The sequence below is a fragment of the Urocampus carinirostris genome, chromosome 4 (assembly GCF_059441175.1).
Source record: "Urocampus carinirostris isolate Australia breed hairy pipefish chromosome 4, RoL_Ucar_1.0, whole genome shotgun sequence".
In the NCBI taxonomy this organism is placed as follows: domain Eukaryota; kingdom Metazoa; phylum Chordata; class Actinopteri; order Syngnathiformes; family Syngnathidae; genus Urocampus; species Urocampus carinirostris.
In genome coordinates this window covers 24253760-24279201 of record NC_142352.1, presented here as the reverse complement: position 1 = coordinate 24279201, position 25442 = coordinate 24253760, and the positions used below count along the sequence as shown (strand labels likewise).

At 38.8% G+C, this 25442-nt stretch overlaps 1 protein-coding gene across 1 annotated transcript in view; it reads left to right on the top strand.

The window, feature by feature from the left end:
- The window catches only part of itfg1 (integrin alpha FG-GAP repeat containing 1), a 188503-nt gene that overhangs the window by 122797 nt on the left and 40264 nt on the right, over positions 1–25442 (top strand). Inside the window, exons 13-14 of the mRNA XM_088333947.1 lie at positions 8450–8493; positions 15692–15770. Coding sequence (XP_088190073.1) covers positions 8450–8493; positions 15692–15770 — 123 coding nt within the window. The remainder of the gene's footprint in view (positions 1–8449; positions 8494–15691; positions 15771–25442) is intronic.

Sequence of the window (25442 nt, the reverse complement as noted above, 5' to 3'; positions counted from 1 at the left end):
CTATACCTCTATGTAGATATTGCATTTAAAAAACTACATTTGCAGCTATACCAGCCAATTAACACGTAACAATCTACAGGGTTATTTTTGATTAGTTCAGAATTATATTCCTTAAAAATAACGACATTTGTAAGCGACCCCAAACCTTTGAACGGTAGTGTTGTAGGGATTTAATTCTAGTGTAGGATTTGATTTGCATCTAAAGGGGCTAATCTAATCTAATCGCCTACCGATTCATTTTTCTCTATGCCTTGTAGCACGCCGCATAACAGATTTTCAAAGTGAAAGCTACAGTACATGACAGATGGGAGGGGCCAACTGTGAAGACCGATCCCTCTTGTTTTCTCTCTCCGGCACTGCGCATGTTGCACTCAAGTCACCCTGGTGAAGTGCAAACGTTTCGTCTTACTTAGTTTGGCCGAACTGGACACGGCCACCAGAAGTGCATAATAGAGTCGGACGAGGACAAAGCTGCCGTTTTCGATGACTGATGCCCAGGGAAATGACTTTATTTCTTGAGTACATCAATTTATATGCCGAAAATATGTCTCAAGTGACAGTTTAAATTGGATAACACTGCACTGAAGCATACATTATGTGGAGTAGGTTACAATATTGTGGACTGTACTCTTCTAAGATGGACTACACTATATTTATTATTTTAAATTAAACATGACAAATACGGTAAACCCTTTTGAACGAGCACCTCTACACACAAGAATTTCAATACATGGATTTTAATTTTTATTAAACAAAAATATTGCTCGCTTTCTGAAGGAAAATCCAGTTCCGGAGCAGTCCCAGGGGCTAGCTACCATTAGAGACAGCTCAAGACTGCTCACCAACATCAGCTCGGTCCAGTTAGAGCATGCACCTTCCGCCAACAGGCACTTGATTCCGCGTCCTTGGTCATACCTGTAGGGTACCTGTTATGCGCAGCAAGTTTGTTTTGATCGCATTTCTTCAATGACATTTAATAGGATCTCTTTTTTTGGGGGACTTTTTGGGACCTTAGCCCTGAGTTCCACAAAGGTAAAATGTAATGTTTCTGTTTTGTGGTAGTGACCAGGCCAAGGACTACAATCAGGAAGCAGCGAGTGCCAATCACAAAGTTGAGAAAGTGTTTACGCAAAGCATTGCTGCAATAATTTCCAAGGTGGGTTATATTCTGTTTGCAAAAAAACAGCAAAGAGGGGTATGAACCAGAGAAGCTCGCGTCTACAAATCAGGTTAGAGAGGTGCTGGCTAAGTCGGAGAAAGTTACCCCTTTTGCTCTTCTGATTCATTTTTTTCTTCACTTTCTTGTAGAAAGTGTTAGCGTTACAAGTCTAGCTAAAATGGCAAAATATTATGATGAATAAAAATAAACAGGCAAAAGAAAGAGTGTGCTGTAAAAGTAAATTGTGTTTTTACGTTCATTTAGAGTGATGGTAACTTTAAGTGTAAAATAAGTGCTTATGTAATCATCAAAAGTCATGCACTGTCACTCCTCCCTCACCCCATCCTTTCCCACTGTAGCAGGTCTGCCTTATGCACCATCCCCTGTTGCCGAGTCCCTCCCAGTGCTCATAATAAACCTGCTTTTTATTTCTTTAATATCACCTTTTTCATCTCGAACTGTATTATTTGTGTCTAAAGGACCCGTCTGAAATTTCAAAATGTGTTCCTCTTTTCCGCGATCACCTGGCTTAAATTCATGATCGCTGCCTCAGTCGGATCATTCATGTGTACATGCATATCTTAGATGCCCTCCAATAAACGCTTCTTTTTTATTTCGGGTGGGGTTTGGGTTGTATTTGAAACAGGCCTTTTCCTACTTTTATTATTTTCTTGCTACACTAACAAAAAAACGGAATTGACAAACATAAAGTCTTCCCCTTTCCGCCTCTGCCCCATTTCCACCTACCTAATGTGTTGCGAGTGAAGGTTCTGTGTTGGTGGGCTCATGTTTGCATTGTTAACAAATACCTAATAGAGAAAATATTCTACTTTCAACTTTTTAAGGACACCTGAAATGACGCCTCTCACCTAGCATTTTTTCAATGTTTTCATTATTTGAATGTGTTTTTAAGTGACCAGGATCGATATTTACGTATCACTTTAATAATTTTGGAAAGACTGGAGCAGACCAGTCAGTTTTCAATGATTTAATGTTGGGAAAATGAATTCCTTACACAAGCAATTCGATCTATGAGCATGATCATGGTACGAAATTAGCTCGTATGTAGAGGAACCACTGTACTCTATAAAACTACATCAGCATAAACTGTCATTTATGACCAAGCTCAACTGACCCGTCTTGCAGTTACTCGTATGTGTGAGTGCACGCGTATCTTGTTGCCATTAATGCTGACACAGTACATCACGGCACTCCGTCAAGGTCTCGCCTGAAATTCAGTGTGAGTTATTTGCGTGCAGGTTTGAGATGTCATTTGACCTGACAGCTTTGCCCGGCCAATGCACAGGTGAGGTCCAAGTGCAAAAAAAAGTCAAGCCAAGCACAGTGAGGTTATAAAAAAGGAGAAAAAAACACATGGTGAGTGAGGGATGCACATTTGGACCAGAAGCTAATTTTAGTGTGGTTACATAAGCACACACAGAGAAAAGCGGAGCCTTGCTAAACAAATAGAAGCTTAATATACATGTTGACTGTTCTTAGTTAAATTAAACCGCAATATAGATTACATACATTGATTCAACTGATGTCAAGTGGTGGTATGTAAATCGATTCAAGGCGCTATAAAAATGCTTTTGCAGTATATTAGAATAAAATAAATTTTACGGAATTATAATTTTCTAAATTGTCATTGAATACAATGTAGAGAACCTTGTTTACAGTAGAATTAGATTTGGCACTCCAGGATAAACTTGTAATGTAAGACTAAAAGAAAGGAATGGAATTTAAAAAAAGAATGTTAGGATAGATGGACATGTCTGCAATCACTACCTTGTAAATATTGCCTAAGTTGTAAGTGCATCACAACAATAATGCAATGAAAAAGTGCAATGACATTATGAGAAGCATTATACCAACAAGAAAAAAACAAAAATTTAAATATAATTTTTTTTATATATAGGAAAGAGGTTTTTTTCAGTTTTGTGTGAAAACGAAAAGGGAGTACTTCATAGTAAATCTTGAAAATCCAGACAGAAAAGTAATATTATGGTAATTAGGCAGATAAATACAAGGTAATTATTGTAGATTGGCCTTAATTGTAAGTGATTTGTAAAATAATGCATTGAAAATATACATTAGCAGCAACATATTTCCAAAATAAGAGTAGAGTGATAATCATAATCCTATACATAAGCAAGATTGTTTTTTCAGTTTTGTTAGCTTGGAAATTAAGTGTTTTTGAGATGAAGTGTTTGTGGAGAATATTGAGTGACAGGATTAGATAGATTGAGAAATGAAATTTTGAGAGACAGAACTGGAATAGTAGTGGAACTGAGCAAGCGTGTGGATTCGTTTGGACACATGGATTGGATGGATGAGGACCGAATGTTGAAGAGGATCTACAGAGCAGAAGTAAATGGAAGGAGACCAAGAGGAAGGCCGCAATTGATGTGGATGGATGGTGTTATGGTCCCCAAAAGATTTTTGTGTGTGTTTTTTGCTACTTTTTCCCTTTTTTGTTTTCTTTGTTGTTGTGTATGTGTTGCTGTCGGTCACCCACTCGAGTGATATGACCAGGGTAGGTAGGTAGATTGTGTTTGCTTGTTGAGGGATGTACCTGTTGATCCTTATTTCAAAATTATTTTAAAATGATTATTATTATATGGGCAGCACGGCGGCGCAGTGGTTAGCGCATGTGCGGCACAGTTGATGTCTTGGGAACCTCCTGCGTGGGTTCAAATCCAGCTCCAGACTTCCTGTTCGGAGTTTGTATGTTCTCCCCGTGCTTGCGTGGGTTTCCTCCGGGCACTCCGGTTTCCTCCCACATTCCAAAAACATGCCTTTCAGGTGAATTGGCCGATCCAAATTGTCCCTAGGTGTGGATGAGCGAGTGAGTTGTCTGTCCCCGTGTGCCCTGCAATTGGCTGGCAACAAGTTCTGGGTGTCCCCTGCCCACTGCCCGATGATTGCTTGGATGGGCTCCAGCACCCCCGCGACCCTACTGAGGATAAGCGGTGTAGCTAATGAGATGAGATAAGAATTATTATATGATGTAATTATATCAGGAAGACTGTACATTTAATGTATTTTATATCCAGAAGATAGTTATAAAAATATGTTAATTAAATAGCTCTTTTTATTTTTGAAAATAACTTAATTTGGGTAAAAACTATCCATCATTTCATTCAGGAACTTGTTACTTTTTAGTGCGTTGCTCACAACACTTATTGTTCCTTAATACTGTTGCAGCATTACAAATGTGTAATATCAATCAATTAGGTTCAAATATACAATTGATATGACTGCACAAAATAACTAAAATCACAGTTGTTTTTATTGCCTTTCCAAGTAGAATTTGCATTGCTGGACTCTGCTAGGGTGACTTTCAATATTCTTGTAACGTCGCTGAGTCCCACTTTAATGTTCTAAGCCTTGGCTACCTCCTGCCACCCTTCGCCAAGTGAGTCCCACCAAACGAGCGATACAGCAGCGCATCTGATCACACTGACGAGGTGCTCGGCGCAAGAACACATTGAGTTATTTCCAGGAGCACTCGCTTGTTATGTGTCAGTTGGGACAGAAGATTCTGCAATAAAAGCAGACTGGGGGAAAGAAAGAAAAAAAGGAAAAAAAGCTTCTTCTTTTTTTTTTAGCTCCCACGCTGATCCCAGCGCAGTGTCACTCATGCCTGAACAGAACACACTATAAGCTCCTTGACTTAGTTTCACATCTTGTTCTCAAGTCCTATGCTTCACTTTGACTGTTAAAACTCAGAGTTTTTGTCTAGACACCTTGAAAGGGTGTTTTTGGCTTTTCAAAGTGAATCTCTTGTTCCGAACATCTGAAAGTCCCAATGTAGACTTGGCCTTCATACTTAGAAATCTTGTTTTGACTAGACTTCTAAATCGTTTGCTTTTGGCAAGGTTGAGAGCACTGGTACTCAAATTGGGGTGCTATACCTCTGGAGGTACTTGAAGACCCTTTAAGAGGTTGTTGAAGTTGTAAAAATATATGCATCATCAATGCGAAATCACAGCACTTGCTTCCCTTCTAACTACACTCCCGACAAATAAAAACATGCTTGATCTTTTGGTCAACCATTTTGCTCACTGTAAGTTTTTTATTTTATTTTACTCCAAAGGTTTTATTTTTGTTCAGGAGACAAGTAAGTGATGTGACCGAGTATATATCATTTTGCTAATTTTAAAGAAGATAGACGGGATTTGAAACGTTTTTACTCGCGCCCTCCACCTCTGGCTTCTGGCATCATTGCAGTTCTTGCATGATGTTGGTGCAAGTATGTGCATTCTTATAAACGATTCTTTTTTTCTTTTTTATCGGGAATTGGGTTGCCGTCTGGACTCCACTTGAAGCAGGCCTCTTCTTACTCTCAGTATGTTCAAGCTACGCTAAAAAATAGGGAAAAAAAAACAAAAAATGTGAGATTGAGCACGACGTCATTTTCTTCCACTCCCCGTCCCCTCATTCTTCCTACCTGAAAAGAGCAGAATAGGCGGGAAAAGGATGGGGGCTCTTTGGACTCAGTTGGGCATTGTTAACACACACTTATTAGAGAAAATATTGTTCTTTCAACTATTTTAAGAACACCTCAAAGGATGCAGCCTACCTTTAAGATTTTTTTTTGACTAAAATAAAATAAAAATTTAAATAAGCAGATGATATTGGAAAATGTTCTCATTTTGAATTTAACATTTCTTATCATTCAACAGAAAGTGAACTAAATGTTAGAGTGAATCAAGATAAATTATACTTAGTTTTACCTAATTCTTACAAGTAATAAATTGGTTTTCACATGAACATCAGAAGAATAAGATTTAAAAATGTCCCTAGCTGCCTATTTACCCTTTCTTAACTTCTTAATTGTAAGCTATTATATCATTGTGAACTTTGCTATTTTATTGAGAAAAACAAGCTAAAAATTGTCTAATCTGCCAATAAATGAGGATTTCATCTTAAAAATGTATAGTAGAATAAGAAAAATATTAATTTGAATAAATGCAACTTCGTTTTAAAACATATAGAAAGGTGAAAAAACAATAGGTTTGAGAAAAAATTGTTCACATGTTCATAAGAGTATGGAGAAGTTATTTCTTTTGTATTACTTCTTTTTTATTCTAAACATGGCATTTCCACACCTCCATTGTCTAAGGATTTTAGTATGTTCAAATAAATCACATGGTGGGCAGCACGGCGGCGCGGTGGTTCGCGCGTGTGCGTTACAGTTCTGAGGTCATGGGTTCAAATCCAGCTACCAACCTTCCTGTGCGGAGTTTGCATTTTTTCCCCGTGCTTGCGTGGGTTTCCTCCGGGCACTCCTGTTTCCTCCCACATTCCAAAAACATGCATGTCAGGTGAATTGGACGGTCCAAATTGTCCCTAGGTGTGAATGAGCGAGCGAATTGTCTGTCCCTGTGTGCCCTGCGACTGGCTGGCAACCAGTTCAGGGTGTCCCCTGCCCACTGCCCGGAGATGGCTGGGATGGGCTCCAGCAACCCCCGCGACCCTACTGAGGATAAGCGGTGCAGTTAATGGATGGATGGATGGAAGTCACATGGTGATCATTATTAATATTCATGAAAAGGGACAATTTTTTTTCCCGTTCAAACAAATTAAAAGAGGTCGGCGAAGCATCGGTGAGTGTTAGGGAGTAGTTGGCGGAAAAATATTCCACCAAGGGTACAAAATGAAAAAGGTTTTAGGGATAGTTGTCTAGATTCCTTGAATGTTAGACCCCAAGAATTGAGGACCAAGACTTTCATGAAGAAATAGCAAATGTACCCAATACTCTGGGGCCACAGGCAAAAAAGAACAGAAAATAGCACTTTGATCAAAGGAAGTCCTAATACAAAACATCCTTTAAACCAGAGAAGACATAATGTCGCGCTCGGTAGGTGGGAAAAAGAAAAAAGCATTATGGAGCAAGAGTATACAGCAATCAACAGCTTTTTTGCTTTTTACAGAGATCAAAGCTGGACTTGATGGCGCAAGGGCCCCGGCAAAATTGGACAAAATGACAGAGTATTAGTAGTTTATTTTCCTTGTTTTTTCACTCTCTTACCAAAGATGGAATCGTTTATGTTGTTTTTTTAATTGCATCGTGAAATATTCTCATTTTTGACTAAATGAAAAACGTAATCTCTTGTTCTTACAAGAAAGAATTTGTAGATTTTATCAATTATCTTTCAGAGCAAAATGATGATGGATCTTTCTAAATGCGATCTTAGGTCAACATTCTTTTTGGGGAAGTTTATAATGGCAAACATACTGACGAAACAATATTTTTTAAGAAGTTATACCTGGTTAAATTTAGTTTGGTTTTGTTTCCTTGGCTCTGTTTTGTCCTGGTGTCATTTATTCCGGTGTGGTTTAATCTAGTCTGGTTTAATCTTATCTGGTCTGGTTTGATTTTATCTGGTCTGGTTTGATCTTATCTGGTCTGTGTTTTTTTTTTGGTGGTCTGGTTTGTTTGTTCTGCTGTGATCCAGTTTGTATTGATCTGATTTGTTTGTTCTACTCTAGTTGGGTCTTGTTTGGTCTGGTTTGTACTGGTTTGGTGTGTTCTTTTCTGGTCTGGTCTGGTTTGGTTATGTTTGTTCCTGGTGGTCTGGTTTGTTGTAATGCTGTTTGTTTGGGTCTGGTCTGGCTTTTTCTGCTTACGTCTTTTCTGTTACAGTTTGGTTTATTCTGGTTGTGTTTGTTTTGGTCTGGTTTGGTTTGCTTCGTTTATGTCTAATTTGAACTGGCCATGCCTGCCCTGGCTTGGCCTGGCCCAGACCTTGCGATTCCAAAAGTAAAACGTACCTGCCCACCTCGCACTGGAATCAAAAATTGGAATGTTAAGCTTTTAATGAGTAAAATCCAATGGTTAAAGGCCCATGATCCAAAACCCCTTTTTGAATTGCAGCACTTTTTCAGACCTGATTAATCAAACACCGAACTTGATTTAGCTCCACTGCAAGGCACCAATCAGAACGAACTCGATTTAGCTCGACTGTGGCGCACCAATCAAAGCAAACTTCATCTCGTTTGCATGCTAATAGACTCACCTCACCTCTACTGACTGATTAGTAATTCAACTGATTTTGTGCCACAGTCACACAATTAGCACACGCACAGTTACGTACATCCTCACACTGCATGTCATGTAAATAATTTAGTTTCATTCGTTTCTGTCACTTTCTTCGTTTACTTTTATCACATCCTTCCATAACACATATAATTATGTAGCATACGTGTAAACACTACACCATGAAGATTGTATTCCTCCTCTTAATTGTTTATTAATGTGTTATTCTTTGTTCTTTTCTGCAGTGCTGAGCGGCCTCTGCTCAAATTCCTGTCCTGGAAACGTTAAGGTAAGCGATATGATTACTTCTTACATTGGTGATATACAACTCATAAAATAGACTGAAGGAATACAGATGTTTTTTCCCCCAAGCCAAAATCATTTTATGAGTTATTGCAGTCAGTTGGTAGCCTAATCGCAGTTAATACCAATGCAACTGGCTAGCATTACTGGCTTTGCTTATCCCCTTTATCATTAATACATTTTGGTTGTTTTTTATAATTATATTTTACAGACCAGTTCAAGTATAAGAAAGCAACTAGATATTCAAATCACGTAGCAACAGTCATGTTTGCAGTATATCTCTCAAAATGTTGCCTCTGTACAGAGCATAGCAAAGGTATTGCCCCTCTAATAACTTTGTCATATTTCAGGCTTCAAACTTAAAGATAAAAAACTGAAAATACTTTCTGAGAATCAACATGCAAAACACAATCGTGAAGTAAATGCATGCTACTTTCTATTGCACTTTATGTTGCCCACATAAGAAGCACGCTATGCCCCTTCTATTTTGTTGTTTTTTTATTAATACTCAAATGAAAATGACATAAAAAGTGGATTTCTTTAATTGTATCAAACAAATAAAATGTTCTGTAATTCATTCAGTCCGAAGTCGAAGTTGGAAGTTTAAACGTATTAAACGTAGTGCGGTTGTGAAACCACAGAGCACTCCGTTTTTTTAAGGTTTTGTAGTGAGTGATGGAGTTTTGGCCAACCACAATTGTTACTGTTCGAGTTTTAAAAGCGCTGACCATTCAGAGGCAAGTTTTAATCATAGCACAGGCCAATAAACGCAATTCAAAGTTTGCAAGCACCTTACTTTGTCACACCCACCTTGTGAGCTCATTAAATGTCATGGTGGCTCCATAAACATAGTCCCAGAGTCCACAAACTAGAAGTAAACGAAGTTTGCACCGAAGAAGGGTGGCACATCACTTTTTTGGACCTATTTTTGTTTTGACGAAGCGGACGTGGAACAGAAGAAAACGCCCATTGCAGAATTTGCTTTCGCGTAGTCGCTAGGTCTAGAGAAATCACAAGTCATTTGTACCAGCAGGTAGAAGAAGGTGCATCCAAAAAAGGACTGAGAGGTAAACAAACCTTCATCAAAGCAGCATTTGCCGCTAGGAATACACCGGGGAGCCAATGAGGTGCCAGCCTGCAAAAGTTTGGGAACCATTGGTATAGAGCAGTGTTTTTCAACCTTTTTGGAGCCAAGGCACGTTTTTTTCCATTGGAAAAATTTCGCGGCACACCACTCACCAAAAATGTTATAAAATGACACTAAACAGTATGTTTAATTACAATATAATGTATAATACCCCCTGTTTTTACAGCACAGACACTTGACAATGACATAATATTTGCAGAAAATGATTCATAAATGTTTTATAAAATTTGGGATTTTAAAAAGTGACATTGGATAATTTCTCACGGCACACCTGGCGATCTCTCACGGCACACTAGTGTGCCGCGGAACAGTGGTTGAAAATCACTGGTATAGAGCATTTTATGACAGACCTGAAAAATGCTGTGCACAAATGATCACCATCAAACCTTAAAGAACTAGAGCTGTTTTTTAAGAAGAATTGGCAAATATGTCTGTTTCAAGATGTGTAGAACTGAGAGACGTACCCAAAAACAGTTGTGGCTGTAAACGCAGCAAAAGGAGGTTGTACAAAGTGTTAACTCAAAAGGAGGTAACATTTTTCCAAGCCTACTTTTACTTTTTTATACAATAGCGCAATATAAAATGTTGAATACATTTGATTTCTTTTCCCGATCGTGCCTCAAATTTTGTCGATTCTTAAAAAATAGTTTTTAGTTGTTTTTTTTTATATATATATAAGTTTGAAGCCTAAATTACGGCAATACAGTAATCCCTTGGTTATTGCGGTTAATGGGGACCAAGACCACCCGCGAAAACTGAAAATCCGCGAAATAGCGGTGCCCCTTCAAAAATGCTTAAAAACGTATACAGGACAAACAACCGCTCGCTTTTGGTATAATAAAGTCAAACTTGAGATGAAATGTGACAGAAGAGAATATACTTATGTCACGTGGCCGAGTTCCTCCATGATAAACAGCGCCACAGAAGAAGGGGGTGATGTGGGAAGAGTTGCAGGAGGGTGGGGGGGTGAGCGAAGCGGCAATGACTTAACATTGTGTCAGGGCCTCCCCTTCACAATAAGAGTGGCCACACCTTGTCCTCAGTTGACATAAGCTCGCGCTTGTTCAAGTCAATAAATGCTTTTATTGAGAAGGTAAGGTATATTTTTTAGACCCGCGAAGCTCTGAACCCGCAAAAGTGGAACAGCAAACTAGCGAGGTTCCACTGTAGTGTATTTTTAAAAAGCACAGTATGTAGGAGACTTTGTTTTTTGTATGACTGTTACCTGGGTCCCTCGAGATGTCTACTTGACAAAGTTGTACTGAGATGGAATATTTAGGTCAGCATACGATCACGATAACCAAATCACATTACGTTGTCGTTTAGCTGAAGATGCACTTCTGTGCTTGGCCGCAGGTGTTCATTATACGTACTTGCATTTTGGTTATCCTCCAGAGAAACGAGGCTCACTCTTGTACACATGCACAGAAATAGCGACGAGTATCCTCATTCTGTCCAAACTATCAAATTAATGCTGTAATGTGTATATAGGCTTAATTGGTCTGTGGACCACTGGCTTTCTTTAACTTTAACGTGTTTCCAGGTGCAGAAGTACGTAATCCTAGTGGCATATCATTTCCTCATTTAGTGCAAGGATTCCCAACCTTTTTTAAGATGAGAGGTACGATTTTGTTATTGTTTAGTACAAAGAGTTACATGTTTGATATGCATTTGTAAAACAACAAGTTATTATTATGTTCTTGCTATGTTTTTACCAGATTGTAATTAAAATAGGGTCATTCAACAACTAAACCATCTAACTTGTATAAGATCACATAGTGATATACATATAACAATTATAGGCACGTTTTAAAAATAATATTTCAAAAATTCATCATGTATTTAATGTCAGTGACAATGTCAATGATTTCTCGTGATAGTTAGAGATTAAATTTCTTAGAAAATCACAATGACTTATCCCTGGTGAGCTATTTTCAGAGCCAATCCGCGGCCTAATCAGGTGTACTTAGGAGACCACCAGGTCACCCTTTATTTAGGCCAAGAAAATCCTAACCTGTTACTAATCTAAAGTATAATATACCGTATGCATTTGTGTATAAGACGCAATTTTTTTACCTAAAAAAGAACTCTGAAGTTTGGTTGTGCGATGTATATGAGGATTTATGGTCTTATAATACCTTATTTGTACAATGGTCGATAAGTTAAAAAAATAGCGCTGACCAAGATCCAAGGGGAATTGAACCCGAGTCATGTGAGTAAAAGCAACAGATCTTTATTACTAGACTTCCAGTGACATTGATGACATATGAAAAGGCATTATATTTTATCTTTTTATCACACTTTTTTTAAGTGTCCGTACCAGAGACGGACGTTAGAGAATGGAGAAAACAGAAAGTCGTCCTGAAAGATACAATTAAACACAAGGGGAAACAACTCTGCAGTGTTAAAGTATAAAGCGGCCCTTGCCTCTGCAAAATCAGCCTACCTTTCGAAGGTGATTGCGCCACAAAAGAACAATCCCAAAATCCTTTTTGACACTGTAGCATCGCTTACAAGGCAACAGATTAAACCGCTTTCTTCCATCTTCGCAACTTTGCTAAAATTCGTCCTATACTGTCTCAGTCGGATGCGGAGATTATAATTCACGCGTTTGTTACCTCCCGTCTCGATTATCTATATACCGCGAGAGCTAACTGTGCTCATTGTGATAGCTGTTTACATTCCTCCGGATGCTAACGCTAGCACAGCGCTAAACCTTCTACTCGCTGCTATAAACATTCAACAGCTTGCACACCCCGACGGAGCTTTCATTATCGCTGGCGACTTTAATAAGGCATGTTTAAGGACTGTTCTTCCAAAATTCTATCAATATGTGAACTGTGCAACAAGGGGTGAAAAAACTCTGGACCGCGTTTACAGCAACCTCAGAAACGCATACAAAGCTTCCCCCCTCCCCCACCTAGTAAATTCGGATCACCTATGCCTATCCCTTACCCCCTCATACACCCCCATCCGAAGGAAAACAAAACCTGTAACGAGGACAATACAAACGTGGCCTGAGGGAGCCCTCTCCAAGCTGCAGGACTGTTTCGATCAAACTTGCTGGGAGGTATTTGAACACCATGACCTCCAGAAATTCACTGACACTGTTTTATCCTACATCCGTTACTGCACGGATGAAGTCACAGTATATAAAAAAATCAAAAACTACCCAAACCAAAAACCCTGGATGTCCAGCGAGGTGCGCACCCTCCTCAAACACCGCAACACCGCCTTCAGGTCTGGAGACAAGGCTCTTTACGGGGTGGCCAGGGCTGACCTGAAGAGAGGCATCAAGGAAGCAAAAGCAGCCTACACAAGGAGGATCGAGCACCTCTTCGCTGGAAAAGACCCGAGGAGGATGTGGCAGGGCCTCCAACACATCACCAACTTCAGAGGCCACAACCTGGCAACTGTTGAGGCTGAGGCTTCACTAGCTGAGGACCTTAATCAGTTCTTCGCTCGCTTTGAAGCTGGTAGGCCACAAACAGCCACATCACACCCACCAACAACCAGCAGCAACTCCCTCACATTTCAGGAGCACGAAGTTAGGCGTGTGCTGAATACCATAAACCCCAGGAAGGCAACTGGTCCGGATGGAGTACCAGGGAGGGTACTCAGGGACTGTTCCAATCCGCTGGCTGGGGTCTTCACCACCATCTTCAACCGGTCCCTGTCACAGGCGACCGTCCCACCCTGCCTCAAAACTTCCACCATCATTCCCATCCCCAAAAAGTCAGCAGTGGAAAGCCTCAACGACTACAGGCCTATAGCTCTTACGCCTGTGGTCATGAAGTGCTTCGAGAGGTTAGTGTCCCGGCACATCAAAAACTCCCTGCCACTCACACTGGACCCCCACCAGTTTGCCTACAGGGCAAACCGCTCCACTGACGACGCCATAAACACAGCACTTCACACCGTGCTAAAACACCTGGATCACCGGGGGAGCTACGCCAGAATGCTCTTCCTGGACTTCAGCTCAGCCTTCAACACCATTATCCCGGAGATCCTGGTGGAGAAACTTGCACACCTAGGACTCTCTCCCTCCATCTGCCACTGGATAATGGACTTCCTCTCCAACCGCCCACAGTCGGTGAAACTCGGTACCCACGTCTCTCCCACCCTAACACTGAACACTGGCTCCCCCCAAGGTTGTGCACTGAGCCCCCTGCTTTTCACCCTCTACAGCTCCGACTGCTCACCGACCCACCCCACAAACACTATCATTAAGTTCGCTGACGATACCACCTTGATCGGCCTCATCTCTGAAGGGGACGAGGCGGCATACAGGGATGAGGTTGAGTCACTTTCAACGTGGTGTTCGGAAAACCACCTCATATTGAACACCACAAAAACAAAAGAACTGATTCTGGATTTCAGAAGGAATGGCAGGAATCCAGCACCACTCATTATAAAAGGGGACTGTGTAGAGAGAGTCCACTCGTTCAAATTCCTGGGCGTGCACATCTCCGACGACCTCTCCTGGTCTGCAAACACCAGAGCGGTGGTAGGGAAGGCCCAGCAGCGACTGCACTTCCTGAGATTGCTCAGGAAAAATAACCTAAAACAGCAGCTGCAGGTGTCCTTCTACAAAGCCACAGTGGAGAGCATCCTAACATACTGCATCACGGTGTGGTATGCTGGGTGCACAGCAGCAGACAGGAAAAAGCTCCAGAGGATCATCAAAACAGCCCAGAGAATCGTCGGCTGCCCTCTGCCCAGTCTGGAGGACATTGCCTGCTCTCGCTACCTCAGCAGAGCAGAAAACATCATCAAGGACTTTTCTCACCCCGGCCACCATCTCTTCGACCTGCTGCCTTCCGGCAAGCGCTACAGGTCACACAAAGCAAAAACGAACAGACTCAGAGACAGTTTCTTCCCCACAGCCATTACCACCCTAAACAGACACAGCACAAAAAACTGAAAACTATTGCAAAAAACTACCTCACACGTATGTAAAATGGTACTCACGTACATGCTGTCTGCACTATGTTTGTTCACTGCTCAAAACAGACACCGCACAAAAAAACTTAAAACTCGTGCCAACACTACCTCATACGAATATAATGTTACTCATGTCTTGTTCTTGCACATGTCGACTGCACTACGTTTAATGCTCAAATTGCACAATGTCTGACCATTTCCTGTTTCATGCTGACTATTTTTGCACTATGATGACTTTGCACAACCGTTACGATACGTCACGACAACCCTGTATGTAACATCCCACATGCCGACATTTCTTGTGTAAATACCATGTAAATTATAACTATAGCCTTATCCCCCTTGTCTTATAACATTATCTTCTCTGTTCCTTTATCTTCTTGCTCATACCTCACTATGAATGTGTAAAACTGGAGTGTCATGCCCAATTTTGTTGTCACAATATGTTAGCCCATTTGTAACAATGACAATAAAGGTATATTCTATTCTATTCTATTCTATACTGTAATGCACTACTCTCCGGTCTCCCGAAGTCCAGAATCAAGAGTCTTCAGCTGGTACAAAATGCTGCAGCAAGGCTTTTAACCAGGACAAAAAAGTTCGATCACATCACGCCGATTTTGGCTAACCTGCATTGGCTCCCTGTTAGCCTAAGATGTGATTTCAAGGTTTTTCCTGGCCCTAATGTCTGAAAAAATAGTCTGTGTAATAACCTGTGAAGCCCTTTGAGACTCTTTGTGATTAAGGGCTATACAAATAAAAATGACTTGACTTTACTTGGAGTATCTGAGAGAGGGGATCCTGGAACAATTGTTTTAGTTTTTTAAGTAAGCCCTCCGGCTAGCTTTCCTCTCGCCAAGCAAGGTGCTGCTCCTTGCGACATTTGTTTTGCTTTTGTTGTCAACCAAACTGTGGAAAGAGGCAGGCGGGTTGCCGGTAGCTATTTGTGCCGCTCGGCGCCGCCATCCATCACCTCCTTTGTCTTTTTTATTCTCTTAGTCACAGCTCATCTTTTTCTTCTTAATTTTGGCAACTTTCTGTTAAGTCATCATCCATTGAAACTTTTCTTCAGGTGTTTTGTTTTCTTTTGCAGCCTTTTGGTGTTAACCAGCCAGGCCCATACGTCATGTACACCACTGTTGACTCAAACGGATACTTGAAGAACGCCTCAGGTCAGTATCTAGTTGTGATTTTGGTTTTGTGTGGAAATAACTTTTGATTTCACTTTTCTACTATGAGAAGAGCAAAAAGAGATTCCCAAATTCTAAAACATACAAAATGTGTGAAAATAGTATGGTATTTTCCAATTATTTCCCGAGATAATGTATTTTGAAGACAGTCCGTCTAGTCTTTGACTTCCTGAGCTGTGATGTCATGTAAAGAACCCCAGCAGCACCCTAGCAAGCCAATCACCCTATTGGTGTACCTGTTAACTAGTCAAAAAGGTTTTGACTGTTTTGAGCCAAGTTTTGGTAGTTTTTTGGACAATACCTAGCCGATGTGTCGCGGATGGTTGCAGCAATCGTACAAAAAATGGCGAGTAGCCAAAATGGGGAAAACTGGCAAAAATAATACACACACAGAGCTAACAGGGGGTGAACCTGCCAGGACACATCTGGCTAGCCGGCTGCTATAAAGGATGAACCGGAATCGATCGGCACAAAATAACGGGAGGCTGGTTGACCGAAAACATGATGATCCAGGATAACCGCGAGCCATAGCAGCAACAAACACAAACCCAGCCAGGAGGGAAAAAAAGAAGCACAGTAGGCAAGCCAGCTAGCTGACTGGTAGTAGGCCTAACCTAGACCAAACAAAACTGGAAGCCTTCGGTTGCCCGCACGCTCACATTGAGCTATCTACACAATATTATATTAATTGCGAGACAAGCAGCAAAGACGGGAGGAAAAGTCACAATCAAATACCTAAAATGATGGGGAGTCTAAAAAGAAATGCACGATCTCCACGACGGCAGGTAAACATACCCTTTGATAATCAACTTGGACAAAACAGTCAGAAGTCCCCAGCAACACAGGAAGCAAAGTTCCAACTACGAAATGTGCGCTATGCATTTGCTGATTACAATCACTGTCTGTTTTTCAACGGGACACGCCATTTATTTTGGTTCTCATTATCTTCTGGTGAAGACACAGCTTCAGGAGGTATGAGATCAAACTGTCTACTTTGAAAATGTATTTCTCGATCTATGGCACATGGAATATTTTGGATCATATCTGCATGATTGTGGGGAGAAACCCTCCATGTTCTGTGTCTTATTTGGGGAAAAAAAAAGGTTGTTTAGAATCCGAATCAGGAATCACATCTTGAGCTTTCCAGTCAAATTAATTTGGACCATTGGTCTACTGTCACCAGTTGGTAGATTCCCTGTAAAAGTTGATGATTCCGTTCATAGACCAAAAGTGACACATGGAAAAGATATAGTCAGTTTATTGTTTTTATAATGTTGCATATGTGGTTAATAATTTTCAAGTCTAAAAAGCTCCCAATCTAAAAGGGAATTATCACTGTTTTGAGCAAGTAATTTCTAACTGGTATGGAGTTATAGTGTTTCTAGGTGTTGACTGAGCCTTTTTTACCCCTACTTCTAATAATTGCAACCTGGTAATGAGAAAATAATAACATAGTAAAAAAGTACTGTACATGATAAATTGGTATTTTTGGATGCGTATCAAAACGGTAGCCCTTTGCGCTAATCATTAACAAAAAAGTTCCTCTGAGCTTCAAAAGGTTTGATGAACCCTGGTTAAATCCGTTCACTTGTTAGCGAATTCCCTGTAGTTCCTGAAGACTCAGACAATGCGTAGTGCTTCATTGACTTAAGCCAGCAGACTCTAAGGATTCTGTTCATTAAGTCAACAGTCAAAAACTCAAATTCCATCACTTCCCTGGCTGCCATTGAAGGATTTAATGGAAACAATGTAGACTAGGATTACCAAGAGCATAGGTTTTCTGACCAGATTTAGTGGACTTTTCTTTGGCCAAGGTGAAATGGTTGTAGAGGATCAACACCTCGGTTTAGCGGACTCGCTGAAAATATCACAGACTTTGTTGTTTCGGTTTCAGGTTTTCGGTGGAATCCAGTTGAGCTCATTGAACCCCAACCTGTCCATTTTATCTTGTAAGAGGTTTTCGTGGACAGATTTCTTTAAGCTGGATAAGTTTTTTTTTCAGATGTGTTTGCTACTGGATTTTATTTGCCGATCTAAATTGACACTGAAAACATTAGCCATTTATTGTCTTCATTGGACAGCAGTCCCATTAGTTTTGCAGGCAGCCTCGATGAGATAAAACGATTTATTTTTTCTTGCCGCTGGGGTACGTTAGAAACCGAGCCTGATCTGAAGTCTCTAGTGTTTCTTTTTTCATCATTTTACTTCCCTCATTCCTCAAAGTCATCTTCTTTCGAGACAGCACCCGCACCGCACATTGCATCAGCGGGAAGACAACAGCCGGAAGAACATTCGATTTCTCCCACTTGTCATTGTTCCTTTTATTTTCTTACCGGGGATTACTTTCAAGAGCAACTCAGGCCTGCATCTTTTAAACTACAGCGTACACTGTGCAGTGACCTGCTGTCGCAAGGAGTCACATTTAAAAGGGATTAAGGCATAGTGACAGGTAGTACACGCACATGACGGGATGGGACTTTAGCGTTAGCTGTAATAAACAGATGTTGTATTACGCTGGCAAGACATCAGGGTCACCAATAAATATGCTGTTGACTGCATGCTGTTGATGTATCAGTATTGGCCGTGTTGTTGCTATTACAGACAATACTCGAGATGTATTTTTGAGAGTAGTATTTCTTCACCAAGGCTTATCTAGTATAGTACAACCAAACAAAACAGACATATAATGCATTATTTCTTCTTATTATAAATCAATTTAATTAATGTATTGGACAATACTCTGCACAAATGGTCCTTAACTCATTGAATTCCAAGACATTTTTTCTCAAATTTGCTATTTCCATTCATTTTTAAAGGCCGACAGAAAATTTTGTTTAGTAGCTATGTATGCATATAAAACACGTATGTTTCTTGCTTTTACCATTGATAGTAAACTATAAGCTGAACTTTGCTAAGTTTTTTGAAAATATTCGTTTTCAAATAAACCTCTAAGAAAAACAAATTTTTGTGAAAAGATGCATTGCAATGAGATTACCTTCCTCGTGAGGTGTAGGCCATAAAATTACATATTTTTTCTGTCATAATTTGATGAACTACACTAAACTTAATTTAATCCTGCAACTAAATGTTATGGATTTATTAACCTGCTATTTTGTTCAAATTCTGGATGTCCAAACAGTAATTATTGGAATGTGCTCCATTTCCCCTAAAAAAGACTACAATTCCATAAAAACCTTTTTACATGAAGGGGCAGAATTTAATTTTGGTAGGAGTTCAACCGTGGAAAAAGAGGTACTAAGCTTCAACTTTTAATCCCCTTACTTTTTATTTTATTTTAAATGTGTTGTACGAGGCACTCTTAAAGTTGTACGCAAATATGGCAAATAATGGAAAATGTGTATTGAGTCCAATTCGTTTTAAAACATATTAGATTTAGTCATTAAAGTGTTGTTAATCTGTTGAAAGTTGGCCTGCTAAAACTGAAAAAGCTAGATGAGCAAAAAATAAAGTCCACCCCGTTAGGTCTATAAACCTAATTGGTTGGAGTGGGGACCTAAAGGGGGTTATTAGGACAGTGAGTGAGAATAATAATAATGATAAAATTCCATATTATTTTTATTATTCTAATAATATTAACTTTATTTAACTTATAGTATAGTCTTTTTTTTTTTTTTTTTTTTTTTAAGAAATGGCTGGGCTGAAAACATTAAGACACACTGTTTAACAAAACAAGCTGTAATTATAATAGGTTCCATAGCTTGACCACTATGTATTTGAAAACATGTAATAGAGAATATTTCTTTTTTTTTTTTTTTTTAAATCACGACACCAAAATATTGCTCCAAAGAATTTATAAATATACATCAAGGACAAGCCATAAAATCCAACCGTGTAAAATATTTACATGTTCGTTTTGCCACATTATTTCCTTTCACAAAAAAGACTCATAAAATGATTCCCAATATGGCAGCTAGCGCTCCCCTTTTGATTGACAACTTTTTCTTGATGACTATCTGTTCGTGCTGGTTTTATTCACGCACAAATCGCGAAGTTACCTTAAATTTGCGTCTTCCACGACACATGTGTTCCCCGTGTCTTTACTGCTTGGGTGCCCCTGGCGGCCATTAAAGAAAATGCACAAATAGGATGAGCCACTTGGTAATTTCCATGCAGTGCCTGTTCTTGCTTCAAGCACAAAGAAGTAAGACACTTTGTAATGCCTTCAGGTCTTGAAGTCATTTTCTGAAGTACTCAGCAGTAGTGTTTTTTTGATGGCTTTGTGCTTTCACGTGCCAGTACCTCGTTGCATATAACGCAAATGTTTTTGTCCTCCTTTGTCTTCAAGACAATAAAATCCATATCTTATATATTTTTTGCTTTAGCTGTACTGTACAGTATCCGTGTTTTGTCATGTGCAACATGTGAACAGAAATGCTATGTTCCAAATAGGAACCGTGATAAGTTAAATCTTTTAGGTAGAAACCTTTTTTTAATGACATACTTTTCACGGTGCAGAAAGTTTTGTTGATATGGGTTTTAGAGCAACATGACATTGCAAGAGAATTTGCACGTCCAGTACATGACTTTGGTTATCTTTTTTTATGTACATACACATACTAAACTACAACGTTATTGACGTATGGATAGAGAAGAATTAGAAAGACTGTTTAACCCATCAGAAAACAGAACATAATATAACATTAAAGTCAGTGAAGTAGCGAGACTGTGAAACAAAGTGTTCTATATTGAGGGTTTAAATTCTAGGCTAACCTTATTGAACAGCTGTTGTTTACAGTTTGTTATTTTAAAAAAGACTGATTTTGATGTACTTGTAAAATACCATTTAAAAATAAAAATGAAAAAATTAAAGTGGCCCTTGAACCTTTCAAATATTTTGTACGTGCCTCTCAGAGGAAAAGGTTTTCACTCTTCTAAGCCAGGCCCTCGAACCACCCACAAGCTCTCATCATAACAGGTGGACCTATCGTGGTTATCCTGCTTTTTAAATGTTTAAACTGTTTTTAAATCCGCAATAAAGATTAGCCCTCCCTGCAAGCGTACATAAGAGCTCAACTGTAAATGGACAAAAGCTTAACTGATGCACTAACTTCGTTCATGGGCACAATGTACTGTGCAACTGCCACTGTGAATATTCACATATCTATTATATATCATAAATATATTGTCTTCTTTTACGGTTTTATCATTTTGGACATTTTAGTGTTTAAACTCATCCAGTGAATACGTCTTAAGAAAGAGTATCCCTGAGTGCCAAAACTTAAAAAAGAAGTTTTTTATTTTTTATTTTTTATTTTTTTTTAACTTTTTATTTCTCACACCAATTTTGACAGAGGTTTGATTCCTCCATCATACATCAACACAAAATATATACACTTGACACACTCATAAATAACAGAAGAAACAACAAAGAAGAAAAAAAAAATACTATTAATAGAAAGGAAGAATAAATGTTCATACAATACATCCATACAAAAAGAAATATATATATATATATATATATATATATATATACATACATATATATAAAATAATAAATCAAAATATACACCCAAAAAAAAAAAAAAAAAAAAAAAAAAAAAAAAAAAAACGGACATAATAAATAGGGGGAGGTGTTTAGACATCAAGTAAAATTTGTGTGATAGGCTTCCATCTTTTCTCAAATTGGTCAAGTTTCAGTTGAAGTCTTGCAGTGATTTTTTCCATAATGTACATTTGCTTTAATTTGTCTCTCCATTGTTTTATGTCAGGAGGTTGTGGTTTCAGCCAGGACACTGTGATCATTTTCTTTGCTACCAGAAGCATTACCCTTAGTATATATTTCTGTTGACCAGATAGTAATTCTTCTGGCAAAATTCCTATTACGTAAGCCTTTGGGTCCAACCGCAACTCCCAGCCCGTGATTAATTTTATTTCTCTCTGGATACTTCTCCAAAAATTTAATATTACAGGGCAATTCCAGAAAATATGCGTAAAGTCACCGACCCCCCCACAGTTACGCCAGCATAGATTTGAGGTATTTTTATATTTTGAAGTGATAGAGGGTGTATAGAAGAATCGCATTTTTACTTTCCATTCAAACTCCCTCCATGTCGGGCTGTTGGTTATTTTGTGTCCCTCTTTCAATGTTTTTTCCCATTCGTTGTCTTTTATCGCTACATTAGTTTCTTGTTCCCATTTTTCCTTAACTGCCATGTCCTCATTACTGAGATCCATTCTCAGGGCTTTATATAGTTTTGATATAACCCCCTTTATTGATTGTCCTTTTGTATACGATATTAATAATTCCTCTACCTTAGTTGGCTCCTTACATATTTTCCCCCATTCCTCGTGTTTCTGGAGGTAATGCCTTAGTTGCAAATATTTGTAAAAATCATTTCTGGGTAGGTCAAACTCTTGTTGGAGTTGTTCGAATGATTTCATTTCCTGTGCTTCCAATACTTGGGTAATCAACATCAGTCCTTTTTGGGCCCATTTTTGAAACCCTACCTCCATACCCCCAGGTTTAAAGTCTGGATTTTTCGCTATTTTGGTAGCCCTATTCACAGATCTTGATATTTTTAATTTTTTTTGTATAGTTGACCAAGTTTTAATAGTTCCCTTAATCCATTCATTCTGGATTTTTAATTTCTTCCACCTCGTGACTGATATGTATGGTAACGATTCCACCAGCATATTTGGACAAGATCGTTGCTCCATGTCCACCCATATCGCATCTTTGTCTGTTGTAATCCACAAGATGAGTGCTTTAATTTGAGCTGCCCAATAGTAATATTTAATATTGGGTAGGTCTAGGCCCCCCTTTTCTTTAGGAGCTAACAGGGTTTTGTATTTTATTCTAGGTTTCTTGTTTTGCCAAAGGAATTTTGCTATTAACTTATTTAACATTTTAAATGTGGATGCCGGGATCAGAATTGGAAGGGATTGAAACAGAAATAATAGTCTTGGTAATATGTTCATTCTGATTGTTTCTATCCTGCCGATAAGACTTAAGGGCAAAATTTCCCATTTTTCCAAATCTTTCCTTATTTCTTTTATCAACATTCCATAATTTGCATCAAACAGCTGTGTGGAATGTGGTGTAATGGTCACCCCCAAATATTTAAACCCTTTATTTGTCCATTTAAAATCAAACCTTTCAATCACATCTGTTGGACATTTTCCTGATATCATCATTGCTATTGATTTGCTCTCGTTATTTGAATACCCAGCTACTTCTCCATATATTTTAAGGCTCTCCAACAGTGGTGGTATTGATAACGAAGGTTCCTTCAGCATTACCAACAGGTCGTCTGCAAACAATGATATTTTATGTTCTGTTCCTCCTTCATCCAATATCCCCCTTATTTGCTCATTTTGTCTAATTGATTCTGCGAGTGGTTCTATGCTTATTGCAAACAAGAGTGGGCTTAAGCAATCCCCTTGCCGGACTCCTCTTTTGATTTCAAAGAAATCTGAACAGTGACCATTTACTCTAAGACGAGATTTCGGATTTTTATAGATAATTTTCACCCATTCAACAAATATTGGAGGGAAGCCAAAAGCTATAAGTGATTGATGTAAGAAGCTCCATTTCACCCTATCGAAAGCTTTTTGTGCATCCAAGCTCAGTAACATCGAGGGTTGGGTCTTAGATTTTGTGCTCGTAATTATGTTTAGTATCCTCCTAATATTGTTTGCACCCTGCCTTCCCGGAATAAACCCTGTTTGATCATTTCTAATTAATTTCGCAATAAATTTCTGCATTCTTTTTGCCAGTATGCTTGTAAGAATTTTTAGATCATTACAAAGTAAACTAACTGGTCTATAGCTTTCACACAATATTGGGTCTTTTCCTTCTTTGTGCAGGACTGTTATGATGGCTTCCGACCATGATTTGGGGGGATCTCCTTTTGTTAGAGCATAGTTAAATACTTTCTGCAGTACTGGTGTTAATTCTTCCTTAAAGCTTTTGTAGAACACCCCCGGGAATCCATCCGTTCCTGGTGATTTATTTATTTTTAAGTTATTTATTGTATCTTGTATTTCCTGTTTTGTAATGGGGCGAATAATTTCTAATGTATCCCCCCCTGTTAGTGTTGGTAAATGTAGTTTTCCTAAAAAGTTTTGTGCCGTGTAGTTATCTAAGTCATTTTCTGAGTCCTTGTATAATTCTTTATAATAATCTGCAAATGCTTCTGCTATACCTTTGGGTTTTACTAAACATTGTTTAGAGATAGGATGTTTTATTTGTGATATAATTCTATCTGTTTGGGCCTTTTTAAGTTGGAAGGCTAGCAGTCGACTGGCTCTATTGCCCATTTCATAGTATCTCTGGTTCACAAAGCGCAGAGCCCCTTCTGCTTTATTTGTCAAAAGTTCATCTAATTTGCTTCTGGTTGTTTTTAATACCTGTAATCTGGATTCATTTGGTGTTTTTTTATGTTCTTCTTCTAGTTCCTTAATCTTATCCTCCAATTCCTTCTGATTCTTTAAGCGTATTCGTTTCAGCCGGGACGATATTTCTATTAATTTCCCCCTTATTACAGCTTTCCCTCCTTCCCATAATATTGTTGGAGAAACCTCATTGTTGTCATTGATTTGGAAATATTCTTTTATACACCGTTTTATTTCCTGTACTACGTTTTTATCTGAGAGGAGAGATACATTCATCCTCCAATACCTAAAATGGGGTTCATTGTCTAAACTTAATTTCAAAGTAATTGGAGAATGGTCACTTATAGTAATATTCTCTATACCACACTCTACTACTGTATGCATATGTTGTCTTGAAATGTAAAAGTAATCAATTCTCGAGTAGCTGCCATGCGGGTTTGAATAGAAAGTATAGTCTTTAGTTTGGGGATTCTTCTCTCTCCATGGATCTATCAATCCCAATTCTTTAGTTATGTTATTTAACATCCTCGACGTCTTTGTATTTGTTCCATGTACTGAAGGATACTTGTCCACTTTGCAATTCTGTACAGTGTTAAAGTCACCTCCTATAAGTAACATTCCCTTCGCACAGTTGGTTATTACTTTAGCTAATACTTGAAAAAAAGTCCCCTTTTCCTCAACTGGTGCATAAACATTCATTATTGATATTTCCCAACCGGCCATTGACCCTATAATCATTATATATCGCCCCAGATTGTCCTTCGCTTCTTTTTCGACTTTAAACGCCACCCCTTTTCCAAGTAAAATTGCTACTCCCCTCCTTTTACCATAGGATGCGTAGAACACCTGGTTCACCCATTCTCTTTTTAGCTTCTTATGTTCAATCTCGGTCAAATGTGTCTCTTGTAATAATGCTATTGAGCTCTGCAATGTCTTGAGTTGATTCAATATCTTTTTTCTCTTGATGGGGTGGTTTAGCCCATGTACATTATATGAAACAATATTTAGATTGCTCATGTTTTGTATTGAGTCTCACTGATTTTTGAAGCATACAGAAACACTACATTAATTACTAACACCTCCATTGACAAAACAAACCAAATTACTAACAAACATATTGACAAGCACACATAATTTCCCACCAAAAAGAAAAAAAACACACCCAAAAAACAAAAACCCATGTCTTCCAAGAGTCCAATTGGAGAGTTGTGGCTACCCTCCTGGAAATATGCACTCAGTGCGTGAACAACTTTTGTACCGTCGTCCATAGTTATAACTAACTAAATATTTTAAAGTAGC